The sequence below is a fragment of the Acanthopagrus latus genome, chromosome 8 (assembly GCF_904848185.1).
Source record: "Acanthopagrus latus isolate v.2019 chromosome 8, fAcaLat1.1, whole genome shotgun sequence".
Lineage (NCBI taxonomy): Eukaryota > Metazoa > Chordata > Actinopteri > Spariformes > Sparidae > Acanthopagrus > Acanthopagrus latus.
This window is the reverse complement of record NC_051046.1, coordinates 27306883-27330990: the sequence shown is the minus strand read 5'-3', so window position 1 is coordinate 27330990 and position 24108 is coordinate 27306883. Positions and strand designations below refer to the sequence as shown.

The following is a 24108-nucleotide window of genomic DNA, read 5'->3' as shown; positions in this document are numbered from 1 at the left end:
TTCACCACAAGCCTCTAAAAATCCAAAATGGTGAATTTGTTTGGATTTAGAACATCTCGCAAGGAAAATAAAATTCTTCGAGATTTAAACACCTCTCCGTAAAGACTTTATAAGTGCAAGAGCCAGGACAAAATGTCAGACAGGCACATGTGTGGTGGTGTCAAGGTAAGGCTGAGAGCGCAATCAGCTTCACAGGCTCCACAAGCCTTTGTGAATTTCTGCTGTAATTCAGGGAACGCCAGAGCTGAGGACACTTGAGGTTTTTTAGCTCTGTGGCTGGGAAGTTGGAAAGTGATTCAGCTGCAGATGCACACACACACACACACACACACACACACACACACACACACACACACACACACACACAGAGAGAGAGAGAGAGAGAGAGAGAGAGAGAGAGAGAGACATGCTGAGATTTAGCTCTCCGGCAGACAGGCTGAAGGCAGAGATTCTACTGCAGGAGCACAACAAAGCCACTCTGGGGGTTTAGCTCTGTGGCATGGCAGACTGAAGGCGGAGATTTAACACACAGAGGCACTCCAGGCAGGCGGTGTCAGGCAGACAGATCAGAGAGGAGGAGAGAGAAGACACCATTAATACCACAGATGGAAAGTCTGGGAGCAACTCTTGTCACACTGCAGAGTCAAGGAAGGATGGAAGGGGAGAGGAGCAAGAGGTGGACTCTTTATGATGAGTAATGAGACATGTTTTATAAAACTGACTAAAACTCCATGAAAGGGAACAGTGAGTAAAGACCAGAGATACCAGGACAGGACATAAAGGTGACAGAGACGTACACATACTGTCTGCCTTAGATGGAAGTATTATCATCGTTATTATTATCTTGATGACAGTAACTTCTCAGTTTTTCTCATCTTAAATGATCGCAAGTTGATTTTTCGGTTGTGTGTGTTTCTTTAAGGAGTTCGTTCTCTTCACCATCCCTCAAGATTTAATTTTAGGTCCCATTCACTTCTTGATTATCCTGAGATACAAAATATTCTTGAGGAAATTAAGCGTTCGTTGGATATTGCGAAATTTGAATGAGGGGAAAATCAGACAGCAGTATCATTTGGCCACGTTTGCACCAGACGTATGATTAAAAAACCAGACTTGGCAATCTATCAGCTGGATATGAAGTAGTCTGCCATCTTTACAGCGGACGCTCAGGTAAAGAGATGCGTTGTGTTGGGATGTGCGGTTACAAATCTCAATCTAAAACTGAGCCGATTTCATTGTTCAATCATTCTGGAGGAAACTCATCTCATTTTATTTCCTTTTACTCAGAAATTAGGTGTGTTGCTTTCTTGACTTGTGTTTGGTTTCCAATACAGCATCCAAGTGTATTATGTATTTTACTTCTTAACTTATTCTGAGTTGCGAGTGCATGCAGCAGTAGTTCTTGGACCATGAACAACATGACCACTGCAAAATCAAGAGTTAAAGGGCAATTTCAGGTTGTTATCATTTGGGTCTAAATTTAATGTCTAGTTCTTATAAGCTATAATTGCGCATTCAAATAATCAAACCTCATCAATGTAACTTACAGTGGAGGGAGAAAAAAATGAGCCCATTAGGTATTAAACAAGCCAACAGTTCAGCCAGGCCTGTCCACTGTTCACCACCTCAACTGAGCACATTGCAAGTGGCCGTACCAGTCCCAGGTTGGGCAGGAAAACTGCCACAAGTACAACACATTGGATAACTATGACCTTTTGTACAGACATTCATGGTTCCCAGAAGATGAATCTACTCTGGTGACCCCCTGACTTTTCCTCTGGCACCACTGTGAGACTAACCTCCTTGATTTTCAGTGACCTTTCAGTGATCTCAACAACTATTGGATGGTTTGACGAGGAAATTGGTACAGACATTTATCCCATAGGATGACTCCATTTTGTCTCACAGAGTGGTTGATGACCGAATACATGAAAACAAATGACTTTTGTGTTTAGTACAAATAAGCATAATGTCGTCATGCTGAGTCAGTGTTTAACATCAGCATATTTGCATTGTTTGTGAGCAAACGCTGCTACAGTATGAAGCTATTTTCATCTTGAACAGTGGTTTGCAATAAACCAATAAAAAGGACAGGAAGAAGAAGAAGAAGAAAAAGGACAGGAAGAAGAAGAAGAAGAAGAAGAAGAAGAAGAAGAAGAAGAAGAAGAAGAAGAAGAGGAGGAGGAGGAAGAGACACAAACACACGACCTGGGTTAACACAGCCTTATAAATATGACATCTAACGTACCAGCAGAGGTAACACACCTCATAAGTCCTCATGAGACCAATCACTGCATTTCCATTACCACTGCATATAGATTCTTGATCACATTCCCACCTGAATGAAGAGGTGACAAATATAAATATGAATATAAATATGCCTGTGCATACATTTCTCCTTGATGCATTAGTGATGCGGCCATGTTTGGCTCGAGGGAGGAAGTCATGGGCTACATCAGCATTACGGTTGCCCTTAAAGGGCCGATTGTAAACGTAAGACTATATAAAAGTGTCCTATTGTAATCAGATTACATCATTAATTAACTCCTTGACAAGCTGACACTGTAACACCTTTTTCACATGCCTTCATCAAACAGCGCTTCAAGAGTATACCTACTGAAGAACATTTTGAAGGTCGGGCATTTTCCTCTGTCACAACAACGCTGCCTCTCACTGCCGCATCATTTTTTTGCCATGACTGTTGCCAACATATGCTGTTGATAACTCAGGCTGCCTTTTAATTCTGGCTTTTTTTCTTGGTGGCTTAGGTTAGCATACTGAGCTCTGTGTTTGGTGTCAACGTGCCGTTGTGAATTGGCTTCCTTTGGTGTTGCCACTGCACGTACCAGCATCCAACATGGCGGCTCGTCTCCATTAAGCACAAACATGTCGTCTCTCAGAAAATAGCCTTCCGCCTGCCTCAGCTTTTTCTGTCTTTGACATTTGCTTCGCCGCTACTATAAACGGCAGCAGCTACAACCGCGCGGCTGCAGTGCCATTGCTGGAAATGGCTACAGTAGATGATATTGAGACGCTATTTAGCACTGACATCTCATGTTCAGCATGTTTAGTGTCCAAATAACCCATTTGAGATGCATGTGGATTATGGACATGATGCTACAGTGATACAGCATAGAACTGTATTGTACAAACTATATTCTTGTCTTTATATCTTTGCAAACCATGACTTTAAAACATGGCAGCAAGAGCTTCATCAAACCGGTCAGCCGCGGTTGTTTTTAGCAGCGGTGAATCATGACAGAAGGGTCCGGCTTTCTCTTGTTGTTTCGTGCTGAAGCGCCACGAGCTGCAGCACTCAGTATCCAGCTCGCAGCTCAGTCTAAAGCTCAGAAAATTCCATTTTGTGTAGCATGATGCAGAAAAAAAGTTTGCCCCGTTTTTCATAATTAACAAGCTAATTAATGGGAAATATTCATTCTGAAGGCCTGTGAGCTAACAGTTTGAGTCGAGCATAGAAGCTGAGTCGTACACAGCGCTGGCTGCGTCTGTGTTTTTCTTGCAGTTGATGTATGACATGCTTGCCCCACCTTTTACTGTAACCAGGTTCCTTTTGTCACCTCCATTTTGTTTTGCCATCTTGATTATGTAGCAGCAGGAGCTGCATTCACAACTCTACAAATAAAGCAATGCACACAGAGGCATTGAAGATAATAATTGGATGAGACAGCAGTATTTGTAGTATACCTTTCTATCTCTCTCTCTCTCTCTCTCTCTCACACACACACACACACACACGCCTCTCTGTGACACAGACAGGAGGAAGCCTGACCGTCAGCAGCCTACCACTGTCATGACCATAAACGGCAGCCCTGGAAACTGTTGGCTTGATTACATCACAACTTACAACTAACGCAACTCTCTCCAACGACCTCTCCTTACCTTACCGGAAAGACAGCAGTTTCCATGGGAACAGGAAAAGAACAAGAGAAAGAGAAAAATAGACGGAGGGAGATGGAGAGACAGAAGGGAGGATGGATGTCGGGGGTGTGGAGAGAAAAGAGCTCGGAGAGACAGAGAAACTGCGAAACATATCTACTGTTTTGTTTGTCTTAATGTGACCTCAGATGGAGGTGAGGCGGACGGGGGAGGAGAGGGGTGAAGTGGGAGCGGGCGATGTCTAATAAACTGAGAAAAGACCGGACCACAGCTTGGAGACGGCGTGGCCTCTGCTGTGGGTCTGTGCGATCGAGCGTCACCGGGGGTTAAATTAGGCTGTTTGCTCCGAGAGAGTCCCTGAATGCTCAATCAACCCCTCAGAGCCCGGCTCTCCAGGGGGGGTCGGTAAACAACACAGTGGATATAACTCAGTCTGAACAACAATCACAGAGCAGCTTCGGATTAGTCCCTCAACAGTGATCAGGGAAAGATGAGCCGTTATATGAGCGCTTCTTCGACCAGGGCTCCGGCTAACTCTTACATTTAGTAACACTTCGCATGTGGTTTATTATTATTAGCAATTAATCTGTCGATGATTTCATCTGAAAATTCCCTTCAGAATACCCAAATGTCTTCAGAGCTAAATCAAGGTTTGCTAATGGGCACCTGGAGGAACTGTGCAAGGATGAGAGAGATGCACTTGTTTGCTTTCGTACTGAGAGATGGATGAGAAGGTCAATACCAGCCTAGAGACTGTATGCTAAATATTTGAGTGGAGGCAGCAGCCAGTTAGCTTAGCTTAGCACAAAGAATGAAAATTGAATGAATCTTGTCTGTTTAATCTTAAGAAAAACTGGGATCATTCGTTATAGGAACTGGCTTCTATAGGTTGGTGATGGTAGACTAGTTGTAAGGGATACAACTGATAGGAAAAAATATTGATACAGTGATATACCGTATCACTTCCTGTTTTTATCAAGTCACTGGCACCGAAAATCAGTGTGTGTGATTATGAGGCATTAAGCCAAGACTCTATGCACTTTTTATATGTTTTTTCATCGCATGTTAAGTTCTGTGAAACTGGCACCACCATGAATACTTACATCACTCCTGCTGTCTTTGTTGGGGTATTTTGGATTATTCAGCTCATCAGATTTCGTGATGTATCGTTTGATGACTTTCTTTGGCAGCGTAAGGTTAATCGATTCATATCGTATCGTATCGTGAGTTACTACTACTCAGTTCCCTGGCTGCTGTTGCTCCGTCCATTATACCGTACATTGGAATTCGCAGAGTTTCAACACTGACAGCTTTGCCATTGTTAGACTATCAAGCCTCAAAGCCATTTTCAGATTTGTCCTCAAGACCTGAATGGCAGAGGGATGTAACTGTCATAGTGTGTGTGTGTGTGTGTGTGTGTGTGTGTGTGTGTGTGTAGCAACACACACATGCTGCGAGTGCTCTTTTTGTTTTCTTTGGACGTGTTTTGAACGCACGCAGCGAGAAGACAGAGAATGTGAGAAATATGAGAATGGATCGGGCTTCAGATTCTGATGACTGAGACAGAGGGCTCTTTTTGAATCACTGATTGATTGAACTGTGATTTCGTTCTTCTGTTCTGTACACGCAACACCTATTGCATGATCGTCCGTCCTGGGAGAAGGTTCTCTCCTCTGTGGGTCATCATTTTGTCACCTGTTTAATTTTCTTTTTTTTCTTTCAATTTGGAAGTTTGTCCTCACAGAATCGATGGACAGAGGATGTCCTTCAGTGTGCAGCTTGTAAAGCCCACTGAGGCAATGCGATTGTGATTTTGGGCTGTATAAATCAACATAATTTGATGAATGACTGACATTGTGACACCCCGGGGAATTAAGTGGTTTTAGAACATGTCACACGTTATATTTACAGTTAATACCAAGTTAGCAACCAATGATTGATTGCTGAATCAACTTTCCTGAATACATATTCAATAAAACAGAAAGCATAGAGCCATATATTTGATGAGTTTTGCTGAGTTTTCATTTTCTTAATTTTATCAACAATTAATCTGCTGATCTTACTGATAAGCGAGCACAGCATTGAACTGAGGATTTCACGGTTACTGGACACTTCATGTGGGTATTTTTTTTTTGTAAATATGACTGTAACGAACACGCAGATCAGCCAGGTTCAGGTTGAGCAGCAGTCTGGCCTGTTCAAATGCTGCGACGTATCTCTGCTCTGCTGCTCACCAAGTCGGAGGTTTATCTTTAGAAAATGTCTTTGCTCTGCTGTGACGACATTTAGGCGCTGTCCATAGCAACAGTTGCCCTGACCACCAACTGTCGCGGTGACCGTCGGGGCCCTCGCTGCGCGTAATTGGTCAGCCCATTGCAATTACGGTACATATGGTGTTGACATGCAGCTGCACGCCTGATGCGACCTTTGATATCTTTTTAAACGACTGTCGTGGGTGCTTGTGGGGAACATTTAAATAAGCTCCCGAAACTTATCAAAGTCTCCCAGACTGTCTTATCTCTGCTCCTTCTCTCGCTCCGTCTCTTTTCTTTTCTGACCTCGTGCTCCACTTTCTTCTTCCGCAAAGGCATGTGTAAATAGCATTCGTGTGTGTGCATGCGGCGAAAGTCAGCCGGGAAGGGAATAGTGGGGTCGAGGCGACATTTGCAAAGGTGAGGTGATTGCATGTGTGTGTGTGTGTGTGTGTGTGTGTGTGTGTGTGTGTGTGTGTGTGTGTGTGTGTGTGTGTGTGTGCATCATGCTTGTGTGGGAGCGTGCACGCAGAGCTCGTGCGCGTGTCGAGAAAAACAGCAGTGATAGACAGCTATGTGGTTGTCACAGCAACAACAAAAATAATCCTTCCTTCCTTCCTTCCATCCTTCCTTTCTTCCTTCCCCATCATCTCATTCTGTCCTTGCATGTATGGGTGCGTCCTTATATGCCTCATCCTTAAATGCACTGTGCTGAGTTAACAGGGAGGAAGGAGACAAGGAAAGATGGGGAGAGTGTAAATGTGTGTGTGTGTGTGTGAGTGTGTGTGCGTGAGAGAGAGAGAGAGAGAGAGAGAGAAGCAGAGGAAACAGAAATAAATTGCGGCGCTGACCTATATTCTCGAATCCTGCAACCAGTTCAGCGGCACAGATGTTCCCCCAATCCCCGTGTTCCTGAAACCCTCGGCCGTGAAATCCAGCCACAACACCCGGCTGTATGGACGGGAGACGCTCTAATTGTGTCTGTGTCCCTGTGTGTCCCACGTACGTTATGCATCAGCGGTGTGTTTTTATCTGTTTGTGTGTGTGTGTGTGCTGCTGCAGCATGTGTGGGAGGATCTGTGCCGTTTTTTTAATTTATTTATTTATTTATTTATTTTTATTTCTGGGCTTAAAGGAGCACTTTACCGATTTCTCCACGTATGTGTACACTTGTCAATAATCTGTATCTGGGTAGGAAGGCTCTTTTCATCCCTCCAAATCCTAAAGCTGATGATGCAAACACAGGCACAGGCCGAGACGCAGAGAGGAAGACTTACTTCAGGCCTCAGACCTCTAATCATTCTCTCCAGACCAGACCGGACTGCCTCTCTTTACTCCTGCTCAAGCACGGCTACATCTTCAGCAGGAGAATTGTGTTGGAGAATATAGCTTTAAAAATGCAGAGAAACACATTTTTTCGGTCAAATTTGTGTCCCAGGCTTTGTCATCGTGGTGTTTAATTAGATCTGCGGTCACATTTGAGGCTGCTGGTTAGTGCTTGAAACATGAGCAGGGAAACACTGACGGGTATCTGTTAAAACTGGATAACACAATAACTAACATATAATTCAGGTTAACAGTAAGTGCTCTAATCCAGAACATAAAGATTTATTAAAGGGTCAGTTTAACAAAAACATATTTTCTCACCTACTTCTTCAATTGTCTAACAATTGCATGGCCTATTGCTCTGGTTTCATCTGCGCAGGTATTGAGATAATGCAGCTTTCAACCAAAGAGGCAAGTTAAAACTCTTTACAGTCAAAGATTTGGATTGATCAGAGCCACCACCCAAAAGGAAATTCATTTCACCTCCTTTTTATTGCACTGGAGGGAGAAATCGCCTCCACACCTGAAGAATATATAGAGAGGAAGTCCTGTCTCCTTCCACTGGGCAATTTTGCAAACCATGAAAGTTGCAGTTTGTCATGAAGATAATAAAATACCACTGAGTATTGTATGAAACGTCTCAGTGAACTACATCAAGCTCTACAAGGTTTCAGTTATGGTTTTGAGAAGGGTTTAGCAACACATCACTTACATGACTGCTGTGTGTGGTCTCTCCTATTACATTCCTTTACAGTCTTACAGTTGATGAGTTCAAGGACAAAATGCAACTTTTGGATGATTTAAAAAAAAACGAAAACATTATCTCAGTGTTAGCAATGCTGAATCCTTCTCTTTCTGAACAAACTCGCCCACTCACGTCACTTTCAAACAGATGGTTGGTAGCTAGCATGCTAACCGCAGGGTGTTGAGTTTAAGTGACATTTGGTGGATGTTTAACAGTCGAAGCAAACGTCCAGCAAAGTATAAAAGCGCGTTATGTCGCTTTTTTTTTTTTACCATTTTTGTGCTATGTGCAGTAAATAGCACTTTGGCAGTTTGAACCTCCAGGATTCAGGACTGAGGTTCAGGACAGCGAACACAAGCAGTGCAGAGGTGTCAGTAAACTTCTCAGAGGATGTCAGACAGCAAAACTTTTAATCATCAGACACGACTTTCAAACAGCTCTATCGCCATAACTGGAGAGTACCAGTTCAGCCATGTTCAGCATCTCGGTAAATGCTTCAAATAAAACAATTCAATTTAACAGCAGATTGTCGATCAAATATTTTTACTAAATTCGACAGAACCGGTTATGATTTTCTAGAGAGCAGTTTACTCGGGTGGACTGTGCTCCTACTGAGAAAGCCTTAATAGAAAGCCCTGCAATGCATACAAATGTGACAAACGCTCAGTATCCGTTACATTAATTTAAGTTTATAGTTAGTGTCGGAACTAACGTAATCAGTGAGGAGCGGCTGCAGCATAATACGAACGTGAATGAGTGTCCATTTACTCAATTTGTTTGCATCACTATTTAAATTAAACATTTTTTTTTTTTGAAAAAGCGGCCGTAATAGAAGTGGAAGATTGGCCTCTGCGTCTGTAATCTGAGAAAAATAGCACGCAGGCATCCACTCAGTGAGACTCAGAAAGGGGGGGAGGGCGAGGAAGTAATGGGGTTTGCTGAGTAATTGCTTTGCACCTCAGATCGGTGGGTGAACTCTCGGGCTGCAGATTACGCAAAGAGTCATCGGTTCACCCTCTGACCTGGTTAAAGCCGATGGTAAGGACGTGCATGTGTGTGTGTGTGTGTGTGTGTGCGTGGGTTTGGGGACTGCTGCCTCTCTATGCTGCTTTAAAAACCATCATCTTTTAAATGTAAAACTTGCTCTCCTAACCAGAGAGGGAATGATGAGGACGTTCCTGCTCGGCGTCTCAAATGTTATTTAATAATTAGACTATTTGACTTGTTACAGCAGGAGAGGCACAGGTGTCTTTGATAACATTACCGATGGCTCCACTCCATTGAATTTTGGCGTGAACAACCCTGAGGCATTGACACCAGGACACCTAAATAGAAATAAGCTGTGATTAGTATTATTAATTACACCTGTGCATGTCAAAATAGATGGTGGTTGGATTTCGGAGTGAAATGCGGTATTTGTATAGTTACCTTAAAGTGTCGTGCTAATACAAACAGCATTCTATGACGGGATCACCAGCCGAGGTGCGCACTGGACTTTAAAATAACATCTTGAATTTCCGCAAAACCAAAAGGGGCTTCTTGGACCGGCAGGAACAACAAACCTAATATCTGTGTGTGAGAGGCACACAGAGGAGTCGCACGGTAACAGAAAATGAGAACAAAACAAGTCACAATCAACAGAGTCCCAACAGTAATGGCAGGGGAGAGGAAATTTGTTTCGTACTCGGTGCCAGTTCTGATGGAATATTGCTTTAAAAAAAAAATGGGTCACAATATGTTTTGGGGGAACTCAGATTGAAAGAGGATAAGGACAGTCATGAGCAATACTTTGCTGTCCTTGCAGTACACACCGTAGAAAAATAAATGTATTAAACAACCTGAAGGATCAGTGCAAAATACAATAAGATGTTTTGCCAAACTCTTGGAGCATCATCATACCTAAGAAGGCACGAGCAGTATTTTTAGATTAACAATGGGTCAGATCTGGGCTCCAGACTAACTTTTTCACCACTGTCGCAAAGTGAATGCCAAGTCCACAAGAATGCAGTTGAATGACTAATCCATACCCTGAAGGTCGCACACAGTAGATCATACATCATGCTGTTACCATTAAGTAAAGCAGCATCCTGTTTGACTGTCGGATAATGACATAAAGAGAATAAAGAGATAGCCGGCAACTGTTGTTGACTACAGCATTGGAGAGACAGCTGTTTTAACCCATATGAGAATCTAATTCAGTTCCAACAGTGAACTGATTTAGCTTTGCTTAAAAGTATTGTTCAAATGAACAATTGATTTGTGAACTGACCCATCACTGCAGTTCAATCATGTTCCAAATGGACCCAGGTGATGGCACCAGTTGTTGCGGGTGGCGAAAAGAATTGTGAGTCATCTACAAAGGCCTCTATTGAACCGCATGCAGTTCTGTTGCAGTGTAATTAAGCGTTAAAAATGCTTTCCCATTTGCAAGGTACCACCAGGGAATTGGCCAAGGCGTGCAGGGATTAGACTTGTTGGTCAGAAAAGAGTGCAAATTCTGTATCGATTAAGCACTGATGCTGTATTGACAGGACGTGTCGATAAAGAGGCAGGAGGGCGGAGGGGAGGCCTGCTGGTCTGAGGGATGACTGGTGGATGTAATGAACAAAGGCTCACTAACTGTCCAGTTTGCACATTAAAGGGGGCTACTTGTGTTTGGGTTGGGGTTGAATCTGTCTGCGTTTTGAATCAGTCTGCCTGTCTGTCTGCCTGCCTGCCTGTCTGTCTCCCGCTCTGATTGACTTTGATTGCCACAGTTTTTTCTTTGGCCACTCAGGAAGACAACAACGTACCTCCAAAGCCCTTCAGATGAGCTCCTACACCCTTTCAATCACACCGACAATCATGTTTCAAACATTTTTAAGAAAAATATCCGTTAACTTCAAATTGGATCATCAACCTTTTCATTAAATTGAATTTATTTTAAATCTTTGGTCAAGTTTGGATGGATGTTATCACCATTCATCAATTTGAACTACTTGTGCTGGGACCAACTTGATGTGCATCTCAACTCCATATTATAAGCGATTGCGATTTTCTTTTAACATTTGTCCGTGGGTTGTATCATACACTTTTAGAGACTGTATTTGACTGCATTAGTCATATACCCAAAAAACATGTCAGACAGTCTCTCTTAGTTTTAGCATCACGCCAACAGACTAAGTAAGAAGTTATGTAAAACTGAGTCATGAATCAGCGCATCAGTTCAGGACAGACAGTTTAACTACTACTACTACTAAACTACTTAATCCTTTCCTCAATCATTTGAGTCAACTCACCTGATTACTCTTTAGTTTTACCTATTCAAACCACGTAACCTTATATTAAAGTAAGCCAACTATTTCAACCCCTGGTGGAGCATTACCAGCTACCTGCCTGGTTTGAGTTAAAGAGCCTGCTATCAGTGTAAATGGTAACTGAATTGAGTTTTTGCTGGCTTAACCACATCTCGGCTCCATCTGTCTCCTTGTCTCTTCCTTCAGTTACCCAACACAACGAGCAGAATTATTCCTCCCTGTCTGTTTCCTCTAATGTTTCATGCACTCCGCCTGTCTCCCTCTCTCTTCCGGCCTATTCAGTCTGTCACATCTGTCTGTTTTATGACATATTAATTACAGGGACTCCAGCCTTTAGTGGCAGGTCTCCAGGTTCAAACCCTTTTCAGACTGGCCAGCCTTTTAACACTCGGGACTAATCAAAGCAATTCAAACTGAGACTAAAGAAAAGCAAGAAAAAGTTGATGTTATGAAACTAAATTGATTTCTATTACGTGATTCACTTTTGTGTAATTGTATAGTTTTTGCATGAGGTGCAAGTTTTACATTCTTTACCAAATGCAGTCTCAACCAAGCTCATGTTTTGTCAAAGGTACAATCCATCCATGCGGGGAATTCTAGAATACAGCAGCTGCTGCCAACATATATGTTGCTTTGTTCATGCTGGCAAAGGCTTGCTACCGAGCCTCGCCACTTTTCACTTGCACCACATCACTGTTTTCTGTTCGGGGAACATCAGTCACTCCTAAACTAACCACCAGAATAGCGTTCTGAACAAAACTGACAAAATGGGCAGGTAGTTGAAAATTCATGAATCAGGCCAGAAACATTTCTCTAAATGTGGACTTAAAGCTTCACTAGGTCATATTTCTGTATGACTTTGTGTAATGTGAAAACAGGTGCTGGTACTGATGAACCCAAAGTCATCACCCAACCTCAGCTCTACGCAACTTCTAAGCATATATTAGCTAAAAGGTGACTTATCCTAGAATCAGGTAGACTTTCTGTCAGATCAGTGGTTGTTTCACATGCAGCTTGATGTGCTGTCCTGACCTTAGTGGGAATGTTGGAATAGTATTATAGGAGTATTTGACGAGTACTATAATGACTGATGAGACTGTACTGTGATATAAAAATCAACCTCACAGAGAAGACAGAACGTGTCCTCTGCATCTTACAGATATATGTGGCTCCATTTTGTCTCTCTTCATTGCTTTCCAATTTTAGCCCAATCACACAAAGTAACACTGTTTTTCTCTTTTTTGTCAAGATTGTTGAGGATGCTGATATCTTTTTTGAATGATCTTTGTTACAGTTGTTACCAGAAAAAAAAGAAAAGAAAAGAAAATGACACGCTCATGAATGAGCACCCACACCCTGGCAGTCAAGTGATCCATGGACTGTGAGTATAGAAGCTACAGGTTGTAGCCATGCAAGGAAGGCCAGTTACAGCCTAAATATATAATTATACTTATGCACTGTAGATCATTAGAATGTTATTTCAATGAGAAGACATACAAGAAGGTTTTAAAACACCTGCTTTATTTTTGTACAGGAGCCAATTCTGCAAATGTCTGCCACTCTTGTTTTGATGGAGTCAGTGGTGTTTCTGCATGAATGCCACTGCTCTTATACTAGCATATGCACATCCAATCCGTCCTCAGGGCTAATATGTAGCCATGCCTCAACCTGCTTGCTTAGCTAACATATGAGAATAGCTACCTTTAGTGACGGGTACTTGTTGTTTAATTCCAGAGGAACATGATGGCGTAAACCACCAGTGTAACACAGTTCCAGTAGAACACGTGTGACATTTCACTCTTAGGTACATAGTGGCAACCGTCCACTAGCTACAGGGGAAGAATTGTATGTTAAAAAGCAATTAACAAACAGTTAATTCATTTCTTGAATCCCATCTATGGTGCTTTCTACTGAATCACAGACATACTGTTACAGTGAACCAGTACACAATTCCTCCTTTGAGGTCTGATGGACACAGATGCGAGCAGCCATATGTTCTGTCAACAGAATGACAGCGAGATGGAGACAGGACCCGAAATAAAGCGGTTCTAAAAACATGAATGAAAGCTGAGCCCCCATTCAGGTTCCTGAATCAAACAGCAGCCATTTAATGCGCCCTAGTGCAGCTTGTTTGACCTCTACCTGCATCGGACCAAAGATGGATGAAGCACCTTGACTGCTGATGCTCTGTGTGTGTGTGTGCGTGTGTGTGTGTGTGTCTGGACAGAGTGTGCATGAGAGGAGACAATCTCAAGGCGAAACCACATAAGGCTACATTACAAATGCAATTGCAAGGCTCTTGCTGGTGTGTGTCATGATTAATATTAGCCTAGTAAACGCATCTCTTAACATCTGAATGGGTTCATCAACACACACAAACACACACACACACACACTCTCGCTCTCTTCTGCATTACCATTGGCCTTTGTCTTGAATTTTAAAGAGACAATCTGTTCTCCCTTGTGACGATTTTGATTCCTCTTTGCCCGCCTCCAGCCACACACACACACGCACGCATGCACACACAGACACACACACGCACACACCTCCCAAGGGCAAACTGGGGGGAGAGGCACCTGTGGCCTGCCTGATTAACAGCCATTTTACCGAGGAGCAGACAGACTGGAGTGTTTTCTGTACAGCAGTGACGAGTGTCTTCTGAGAATCCATCTAAAAATGACATGCGCGCACACAAGTGTGTGTGTGTTTGTGTGTGGGTGACTCTGTCAACAACAGTTTGTCCTCATCAACAGCAACCCGTTCATATGAGAAAATAAAGGTCGGGGTCAGAATGTGACTGTGACTCTTTGTCTCACACACTCGTGACAACACACTGTTACTGTAAGTAAACCAGTTCAAGTCTGAGCGTTGCTTATAAGATAATGATCAATCATAGTCCCTGTGCATGGCAGCAGAAAGAATGTTGCAGTTGGACAGATCCTCCTTTGTCAGCAAGTTATGTGCACATGTGTTGTATCCATCAACATATTCTGACATTTGTCTTTACACGGATTGTCCTACACATGGCTACATTACCCTATTAGTGGACACTGGGGCACAAAAGGCCTGCTTAGCCATGATAACCATCATTCCTGTCCTAAACACTGAGTGCTTGAATACTGCCTGATGTGCTGTACAGTAGTTAAAGAAGCAAGTCACTTAAGGAAATTGCAACATTTATCAATTTTTCCATGTAGGAAACAGTCATTAGGAATCAATCAGCGGCCTTGTTCCTGGCACACTGTGTGACAGCTCCGATCTCAGTGTTGATGTCTATGTACTGTGTTGCAGAAATGTCTATGTCTATGTCTATGTAAGTTAGCATGCTAACATGCTAACCTGCTAACCAGCAAGCCCATAAGAAAAAAAAACCCTCAAAAATGTCACTAAATGAGATATTTTCACACATATTTTCCTCACCAAACAGAAAAAAAATAACTATACCACCATCTGAATCCAACTTTGTATCTTTTATCTCTAAACTAAAACAAGTTAGTTGGTGCTTTAACTCTCTGTAAAAAAATAAATCATTCAAACTAAAATTAAACAGGATAAACTCAACAAAACAGTGTTGGTTTGTCTTTCCGCAGTCACCTCTCGTTCAGCTGAAATAAATCCTCAATTCGCTGAGTAAGATGAAGTCAGACACCTCTCAGCTAATAGGGCCACTTAGCTCCATGGCTAACTGAGCTACTTGCTAGCCCCAGCTTAGCCTAGATAGAAGATAGAAGATAGCAACAGTAAAGAGTAAATAATGAGCAGCAGTAAGCTGTTGTGCTTCCCACTATAGTTTCAAAGCTTGGAGTTTTTGACTTCTGGCCATTTCTTATAACCTCCACTTTAGTACTAATCCACGTTCATTTGAGTTTTGTAGCCTTCTAGCTAGGGACAAGGCTTTCTGAACAGCTGGAATATTGAACAAAGCAATTAGAAACTATAAATACATCTGCAGCCTCACACCAATTTATTTAATAGGCCATCAATTTAATGACCACATCTCCTACCTTTTATTCTGACACCTGCATGCTTGGGACTAACTTTAAAAAACCTTCTGTCTGGCTGCAGTGACAGTAAATGGTGATGGATGAAACACAGCAGCAATCAGGGCAACAAAAATGTATCACGCTATTTTGTGGAGGCAATTTATGTCTACAGGCACATTCATAAGTAGCATATTACATGTATTTATCCGGACTATATTTTCAGCTAAAATCTCTATGTACATCAGTAAGTGCAGTCTGACTCAACGGATGCTTCAGAGAAGAGAACCAACTTGTACTTTTAGATATCAGGTCAGTTTTTGTTTTTTTGGGGTTTTTTTGCCTGGATCATTTGGCTACAACCACAGTTTGTATCTTGTAACTTCTCCAGATGCTTTCCAGTCAGATCCAAAACAAAGATTACGCTAATAAATATAGACTAGGGCTGTCCCTTTTTATTCAAAATTCTAATATTCGTTCAAAAGTGGGGGGAAAAGTTCTAATTCGAATGCAATGACCTGTTCCAAATCAAAATGTACAGTCTGTAAGCGCAACAGAGCGTTTGAAGTAGTTTGCCATGTGATCCATCAGAGGGCGCTCTAAATCAACTTGACCTAACGCACACCCTATTAACCCTTGTTTGCTACAAAATGGAGGACACTAGCGAGCAAAGCCTTCCTGAGCGGACAATCATGACACCAAAACATGTGAGAAGTAGTGTATGGAAGTATTTAGGGTTCTACACCATAGATGGAAAAGTAACTAACAAAGCTGTTTGTCGACTTTGTACAAAGCAGCTATCTTACTCCACAACAACAACAAATCTGCGGACTCACCTGCTAGCTTACAACCTCGTAAGCTAACGTCAGCAAGTCAGTGTACAACCTTGTCTGACTTCCTACTACTCGGCACACTCAGGCCCCTTGCCAGCAGCTCATAAAAATGCCATCCTCGACAAGATAGCAAGATTTATATGCAAGGGTATGCGGCCCATTGGTATCATTTCGGGAGAGGGGTTTCGGGATCTCATGATGGAACTGGAGCCTAATGTCGGGTGGTGTTGTCAGCTTGTTCAGAAGGGGACTGCGGAAGAGGACGATGTGTTTACTGGATAAACAACCGGTCACAGTCACAGTTTTTAAATATTAGCCAAAATATATCCATTAATGTAGGTTATTGCTGATATTCATGAAACTTTTAATTTTACTTGTAGTCAGTGACAGTGTCACAGAATGTGTTCCCAGATAAATTCCCTGCTTCAGTTGAACTATTGCTGTGTTTTCACCACAGGAACTTTTCTCAGGTGCTAGGAACCTTTGGAGTAAAGTTGCATTTTCACTACAGTGACTAGGGTTTACAGGGGTATAACTCTAATCCCCACTCATTCCCAAAAAGAACTTTGGCATTGGCACTTGCAGTGCTGAACATTTCTGATTTACTGAGTGCTCTCAACATGCTATTTCAGTCACCATATTTAAATGTTTGTTTTTGATTGTTAACGTATGGGCCACACCACCATGCCCAATCTCAGAAGCTCAGCAGGGTCGGGCCTGATTAGTACTGGGATGGAATGCAGCCTGGAAATACCAGTGGCTATCAACCGTAAGCTAATCGCTGGGTTGTTCAATCCCCAGATCTCCTGGCTGCATGTATACGAAATGTCCTTGGACAGGATACTGAACCTCCAAGTGCTTCCTGATGGCAGTTCCATCACTGCGTGAATGTATGTAAATGTCTCAACACAGTAAGATGGTGGGGGGCTTTCAGTGGCAAGCAATGCATTGCTGTTGATGAGCAAGTCTATTTGCTTTGGCACATCAGCATGGAGCTGAGAGAAAGAAAGATGTTGAAACTTGAATTTTGTCCAAACCTCTTAATCTAATGTTGCCGCATCTTACTGGTACTGGTTCATTGGAACGACACAGATGGCTCTTCCAGCAATGGTTCTTAATTTTCCTTCATACCAAGGCAAACTGGTTAATGTTGCTAACGCTACAAGCATGGTTATCAAAGCTTTGAAGTTGGAAATCGCACTTTAAAGCTTATGTTCCCCTCATACTAAGACATAGACCTATAATCAAAGCAATTTCAGCTTGGTTCATACCAGTGTCCAAAGGCTTTGTGGCGAACAGATTGTCTTGTAGCCAGCTGTTTGGGATGCAAACACATACCATTACACACCGTACAGTGTCTGTTCTTCTGTCAGGATTGTACAGTTTCGCAGCGTTGATACAGCTGGAATCATTTTCCTTGTCTTTCCCATGTTTGTGAGGTAAAATGTGTAATTGCCACATTGCTACATGCTACTAGGCCTGTCCCACATACAAAGCTTCAGTGAGAATTGGAATATTCAAAGCTTCAACAGCGGGGAACGTGACACATTGTCATCGGCTTTACTTTCCTCTAGTCAGGACAGGAGGAGAGACATCAGCCACTGTCTATGCCATCCCTGCCTCCGAGACGACTTCACCGGGAAGTGAATGTTGAACCGTTCTACTTGTAGGATCACATTGGTGCTCACACAAAAATGGATTTGGACGTCAATACGTGGACTTTGCCTGAACAGCCAAAGCTTTCAGGTCAGTCCCACATGCTACTAGCTGTTCCACCTAATGTGTACACAATAATAATCAGCCCACGCAGAGAGTTTCCAGAAACATCTCATTCACCACCAGAGAACCACTGTGAGAGGAACATTTCTACTGGAATTACAACGGGAATAAAAGGTCAGGCTTGAACAGTCGGAGCAGAGGTCTACATGGATGAAAAGTTGCAAAGCTCCAGTAAGTCGTTCATGATAGAATTAACAGATGTGACATTTTGGTCAGAGCGACCTTCATCAGATACTTAACACTGCATTTTGCGAGCTTATCTGCCTCCAGCCTCGACTGCACACAAATTCCAACTCTGACAAAAAGAATAACAGATTGAAGCTGCAACTTCTCTCATCTGACAACAAGAGTATTGTCAGTCCTGCCCTTGAAGGTCCAGTTCTCACCCCAGCACCAGTCACTCATCTTGATGGGCTGTCTGTCTTTTATATGTGAACTTGCCTGAGGCTGGTGTGTGCAGGCACCCTCACCAGCACTGATATTCGCCCTGCTTTTGAACGTTAAAATGCGTCGTTGACTCTGCCGAGGAGGTTTTTCTTCTACACATTTCCATTAGTTGGTTGGTTGGTTTGTCGGCAGGATTCACAAAAAAACTACCAAACAGATTCAGCTTTGATGGAGGATGGGTCTCTCGCCAGAACGGACCCCGTTAACTTCAGGTGCGGATCCAGGTGAAGGAGATGGATCCAGGAATTTTTTTTTTCTCACTTTCTTTAACAGTGTGAGATTTGTTTCAACATTGTCATTAATTTCCCAGTGAATAATGCATGAATCTTTGAAAGCGGGCCTTAGCGGAGGTACGCGCTTGACAGGGTGCCGTTCTAGTTTCGGACTTTTCTACTCTTCCTGCTTTGGTTGTTTTTGTTGCTAAGACTTCCATTGCTGTGGCTGGTGCTAGCCCCACCTTTTGAGCTACAACAAGCTCTCCGCTGACCACACCCAGTTGACGGGCCCACAGTGGTAGCGCATCCAAAAAAAATGTCCATGACTTTGCTACAGTGCTGCTTTGAGTCCCACTGGGCAATTTGGTCATGAACGTAGTTGTGTGCTCTGTAAATTGAATATTTCCTGAAGACATGCCCTTTCCTCGGTCTCATTCTTCCTCTGCCCCCCCCCCCCCCATCAACTCTGGTGTCTCCTCCCACTGATATGACAGTACATCAGAGTCGCTAGGCAATGTAGGCTGGGAAAAACAGCTGAGATGTTGACGTCCAACTTGCTATTCTCCTGCTGTGAGCCGGTCAGGGCTTTGGTAATGAGAGCCTAGGGACCTGGCTCAGCCTGTGTGTGTGTGTGTGTGTGCGCGAGAGAGACGGAGTGTGTGTGTGTGTAATCTTCCTCGAGGACTATTACTGAGTGTTTGTGTGTTTCTGTATGTGCAGTTGGAAGGGAACCAGCTGTGGCCATGTGGTGAGGGATTTGCTTGTGTGTTACCTACACATACGTGTGTTTGCGCGTCTACAGGTGGATGTGTGTGTGTGTGTGTGTGCGCGCGTAGCCGACGGCCTGACAGGCTCAGTCACACAGCAAAACATATTGTGGAGCGAGTGGTAAGCCGATGATAAGCATGAACCCCCCCCAACCCTTCTCTCCATCTCCTCCCTCCCTTCCAATTTTTCCCCTTCCTTCCTCCCTTCCTTCCTTCCCTGCCTCACCTTCCTCCACCTCTTTTTCTCCTTCCTTCCCCTGTCTCTCCTCCCTCCCTTCCTCGTCTCTAATCGCCGGGCTAATTGACTCAGCCAGATTTGGCAACAGGCTTATTAGTGTCATTTCACACAACAAGGGATGACCTGTGCAGACAGTGCAGCGGTGACAGTCAAGACGGAGCACACCCTGCAATGTTATGTTCACCAAATCTAATTTCTCAAGCATGTGTGCACACACACACACACACACACACAAACATATACACACGCAGAGCATTTTTTCTCTAAATTGTTAAAATGACCTGCTAACGGCACTTTCATGTGACTGTATGACTCTTAAGATTCTTTTTATACTGAAGCTGGGGAAATTAATATCATCACTTTCAAACAAATTGCCTGTCAAGTGTCCAGAGTTACAAAGCTTGATGTGTGTCCCGTGCCCATCCTCAGCCAACACAGGGTGACACCCAGGGGACTGGGGGGGGGCTGCTTTTACCATTTATCTAGTTCCTTAAGCCTTAATCTTCCTTTTACTGTACTGCTGAATGTGTTCCTTTCACTGACAGCATCTTCGGGCAGGCCTGAACTTCCCTTCATACCGGTGAAATTTAATGACACTGCATTGGTGTCATTCCTACCTGCAGGTAAACAAGGTGTGCGTGTTTGTAGGTGCCAGTCTGTGGGAGATGATGTCTGGGGGAATGCATGCGTGTGGCTCTCTCTGATGATTAATCCTCCACCATCACCCACATTTTGCCTGATTAGTTTTCTGTGTGTGTGTGTGTGTGTGTGTGTGTGTGTGTGTGTGTGTGTGTGTGTGTGTGTGTGTGTGTGCAGAGCAGACCGCCCTTACCGCTGTGCGCGCTGAACCAGCGGGGTGCGATGTGCAGGGGCAAGGTGTCAGCCAGCGACCCCCGGGACCCCAGATAGAGCACCCCGTCCGTGTGGTGCCCTCCGCCCCCAGTGTCCTGGTAGCCGGTACCGTGGGGGGCGGCGGTGGTGCCCCCTGACCCCCCTCCGGCTCGATCCGAGTCCGTTCCTCTTGGGGTGTAGAAGCCGAAGGGCACGGCGGGACTGTGCTCGATGCCCATCCCGGCCACGGAGCTCACCGAGCGGCTCCGCAGGCCCATGGTGCCGCTCGGCCGGTAGTGGCCGAAGTGGGCCGAGGGTGGCACCGCGCTGTCATCCGTAGAGACACCGGGAAAAGCACCTCGGGGCCGACCCGCCGTGCTCTGCTTTCCCCCCATCCAAAGCGGGAGGCAGGTGGGTGGGGGTTCTGGGTGGAAACAGGAGGGGGCTCGGCTCGATCCGCAGAGGGTCGAGAGAGCCGAAACAGGCTGTCGCCCCCCTCCCCTCGCTCCTGTCTGTCTCTCGGCCTGCCTGCCTGCCTGTCTGTCCGTGTGTCTCAGCAGGCTCGTCAGCTCTGACTCTCTGCAGACGCAACAGCCCGTTTCCCTGCTGAGCGGAACATGAGCCCGCCCTGACGTCTGGATTCACCTCACCCGCAGACAAAACCTCGACACGGCCGTGGGGACGGCTGACGAGCTGAATGACGCCGAAAGCCCCGAGTGACAAACAAGATGCGCGGCGCGCTCCCCCCTCGCTGTCCCAGGTGATTAACGCGGCGGTATCATTGCAGGCGGGACGCGGCAGCAACACGTTTATCCAGCCCGGCCCGGAGCACAGCAGCGCCGCAATATTCACTCCGCTGCTCTCGCCTCATCTGATCTCAGACATCGTGACAACTGTTGCTGTCTGTCTGACCGCCAAAAAAAAACAAACAAACAAACAAAAAAAAAAAAACGACGATGTCTCTCTGACTAAAAGAAATGATGCCGCCGTCCGCGCTCGTCCGTCCGCTCCGGTGGTCTCCGGGCAGCTGTCGCTCTCGTCCCGCAGACGAGGGTCACGGTGAAGCCGCTCCCCTGCGCTCCGATCGGCGCTCCGCTTCTCTCCGCTCCGCCGCCGCTGCTGCTGCCGCCGCCGCCACCGCCGCCGCTGCTGCTGCTGCTGCTGCTGGCCAGACAATGGAGGCGCTCAGTGCGCAAGCTCGGATCATAAATACAGACAGGACAGGAGACAGTGCTGGGAGATAACACACACACACACCACACACACACACACACACACACACTTTGTTTGAAACCCTAGAAATGGTTGGAAATTGTCGATCATGGAGCATTTATAGGACACCAGCGTGTGAGGCCGTGGAGCTCAGGTGGTCCACCGTGACAGCTAAATTGGGTTTTGACCCTAATTGGGGATTAAAGGCGCAGTTTGTAGTTTTGGGAAGATATTTTAATGAGAAGAGAAAGATCTTCATGCAAACATCCCAGGACTATAGAGCCCATCTTAAAACCAGGAGTGAGCATTATACCCAAATGTGACACTCACAAGTCGAGTCATTTTCTTTTTCTTCCCTAAATGCATTTGTGCTGTTACTATTAAAGGAACGGTTCACCCAGAAATGAAATTTCAGTCATTATGTACTCACACTCATGCGAACAGAACTAAACATCTCTGGAGCTACGCAGCAAAACAGTGCTGAAGCATTCTCCTAATCAACTGTTTTTTTTTTTCCTTTTGAATGTGACATTTTAAAAAAATAATAATAAAATGAAAATGACCCGAAGAAAACACAAATGGCTCCTAAACTGGTCATTCAGTGTAATCCAAGTCTTCCTTTTCGAGTCGAACTTGCCCTTTAATCACATGTCAAAATATTATTTATTACACCGAAATACACGAGTGGACCTACAGTTTGGACGATGGACACATTTGAAGGTTTGCCCCCTCTCTTGAGTTCTTCTATGTTGATTGAGGAGAAGAAATAGAGCGACCCTGTTGATTCCATTACCCAAGATGCTGCTCTGCCCCCCCCCCCACACACACATTGGGCCTGTAACCACCATATTGTTGTCATTACCGAGTTATGCACAGATTTTCCCACCATATGCTAAATTATTGGGTTTACTGGCTCACATGTTTAGTTCGGGATTATTTGGTCTAATCCTGTGCGTGTGTGCGTGTGTGTGTGATTAGGCTGGTTTTACTCTGTCTGGCTCTTTGTTTCTTCACACTAACACACAGTCAGTCTAATACAACAGTCTTCTTCTCCCCGCTACCCAATAAGGGAAGCTGTGGTGAAGTGCTCGCCGCAATAGGTGTTAATTTATCCTGCTATAATGACAGCAGGCCTATAAATGGTCCCCTCTCTGCTCCTCAGGCATGCAAACACACACACGCACACACACACAGCTGCACACGTAAACCATACACACAATCAGATCAATCCAAATGGTTTTGATATAAATATAAGACCACGGGAAGAAAATATATCAGCCTACAGGGCTGTAAGGCAACTCTGTCATCTAGTGGTTTAATCTGAGTGCTTTCTGCCACCATAGAGGATGAACGGGAGCTCTGAGGGCTCACCACGCTGAAATCATCCAATGACAGAGACAGAATCCTTAACTTAGTAACATGGGTGCAGTTGTTACGTTCCTAGTTTGTGTTGTGTTTAGGCAGCAAGTAAAGGGAGAGAAACCTTTTCATTCATGACACATAAACATGAGCATCTTAAGTTAAAGATAATGAATGAAATGCTGAGGTCATGAGGCGATGTTGGCACCAAAACAAGACATTTTGGTAACCCTTTCCAATAACTACCTTTCTCACCTGTTATCAGTCATTTTATGGTTATATTGATAGGTGGTAAGTAATTACACTTACTAATGATGTATGGAGCCACTATTAGTCATTACCACACATGGTACATCATGAACAATGTCCAGTAACAAGTAAGTTTTCTTGGTTACAGCTTGTAAACCCCTTTTTGAAAGTTTGATCAGTGACCAACCAGACTCTATATAATTCTTTTTTTCAAAAGAATTCAAAAGAACAATCACAAGCATTAATATAATGTATTGACCAATCACTGAAGATGGTATTCATTTAACGCAAACACTTTTTGAAATGATAAGCACATGCTGGAAGCAGTCTGGTGGATGACTGGCCTAACACAGGCCTAACAAGGCGGACACAAACATCTTATGTTATTAATTTCCTATTTTACCTGATTAAGACACTGATAATGGGCCACGGTCTGTCCCCGCTGAGCTGACAGGATGCTCTGCTGACACTCTGTGGCAGAGCAGAGTATTACTTCCTGACTGTAACAGCAGGGCTGGATGGGGTCGTTATTGAGATTCAACCTGAATGTCAAGTGGGAATGTCTTCGGTGCTGTCTAATGGGGAAACTCAAATAAGCTGCCACATCATGGTGTCACGGACCTGGACAGAACAATCACTCTGAAACTCTGTTACTGTTGCAAAAGAAAAAATGAATGATGA

The 24108-nt window shown here is 44.2% G+C and overlaps 1 protein-coding gene across 1 annotated transcript in view; it reads right to left on the bottom strand.

Annotated features, from left to right (window-relative positions):
- The window catches only part of znrf1 (zinc and ring finger 1), a 60052-nt gene extending 38133 nt beyond the window's left edge, over positions 1-21919 (bottom strand). The window contains exon 1 of the mRNA XM_037108336.1: positions 20609-21919. Within this exon, the coding sequence (XP_036964231.1) occupies positions 20609-21002 (394 nt within the window). The 5' untranslated portion in view covers positions 21003-21919. The remainder of the gene's footprint in view (positions 1-20608) is intronic.
- Between the last annotated feature and the right edge of the window lie 2189 nt (positions 21920-24108).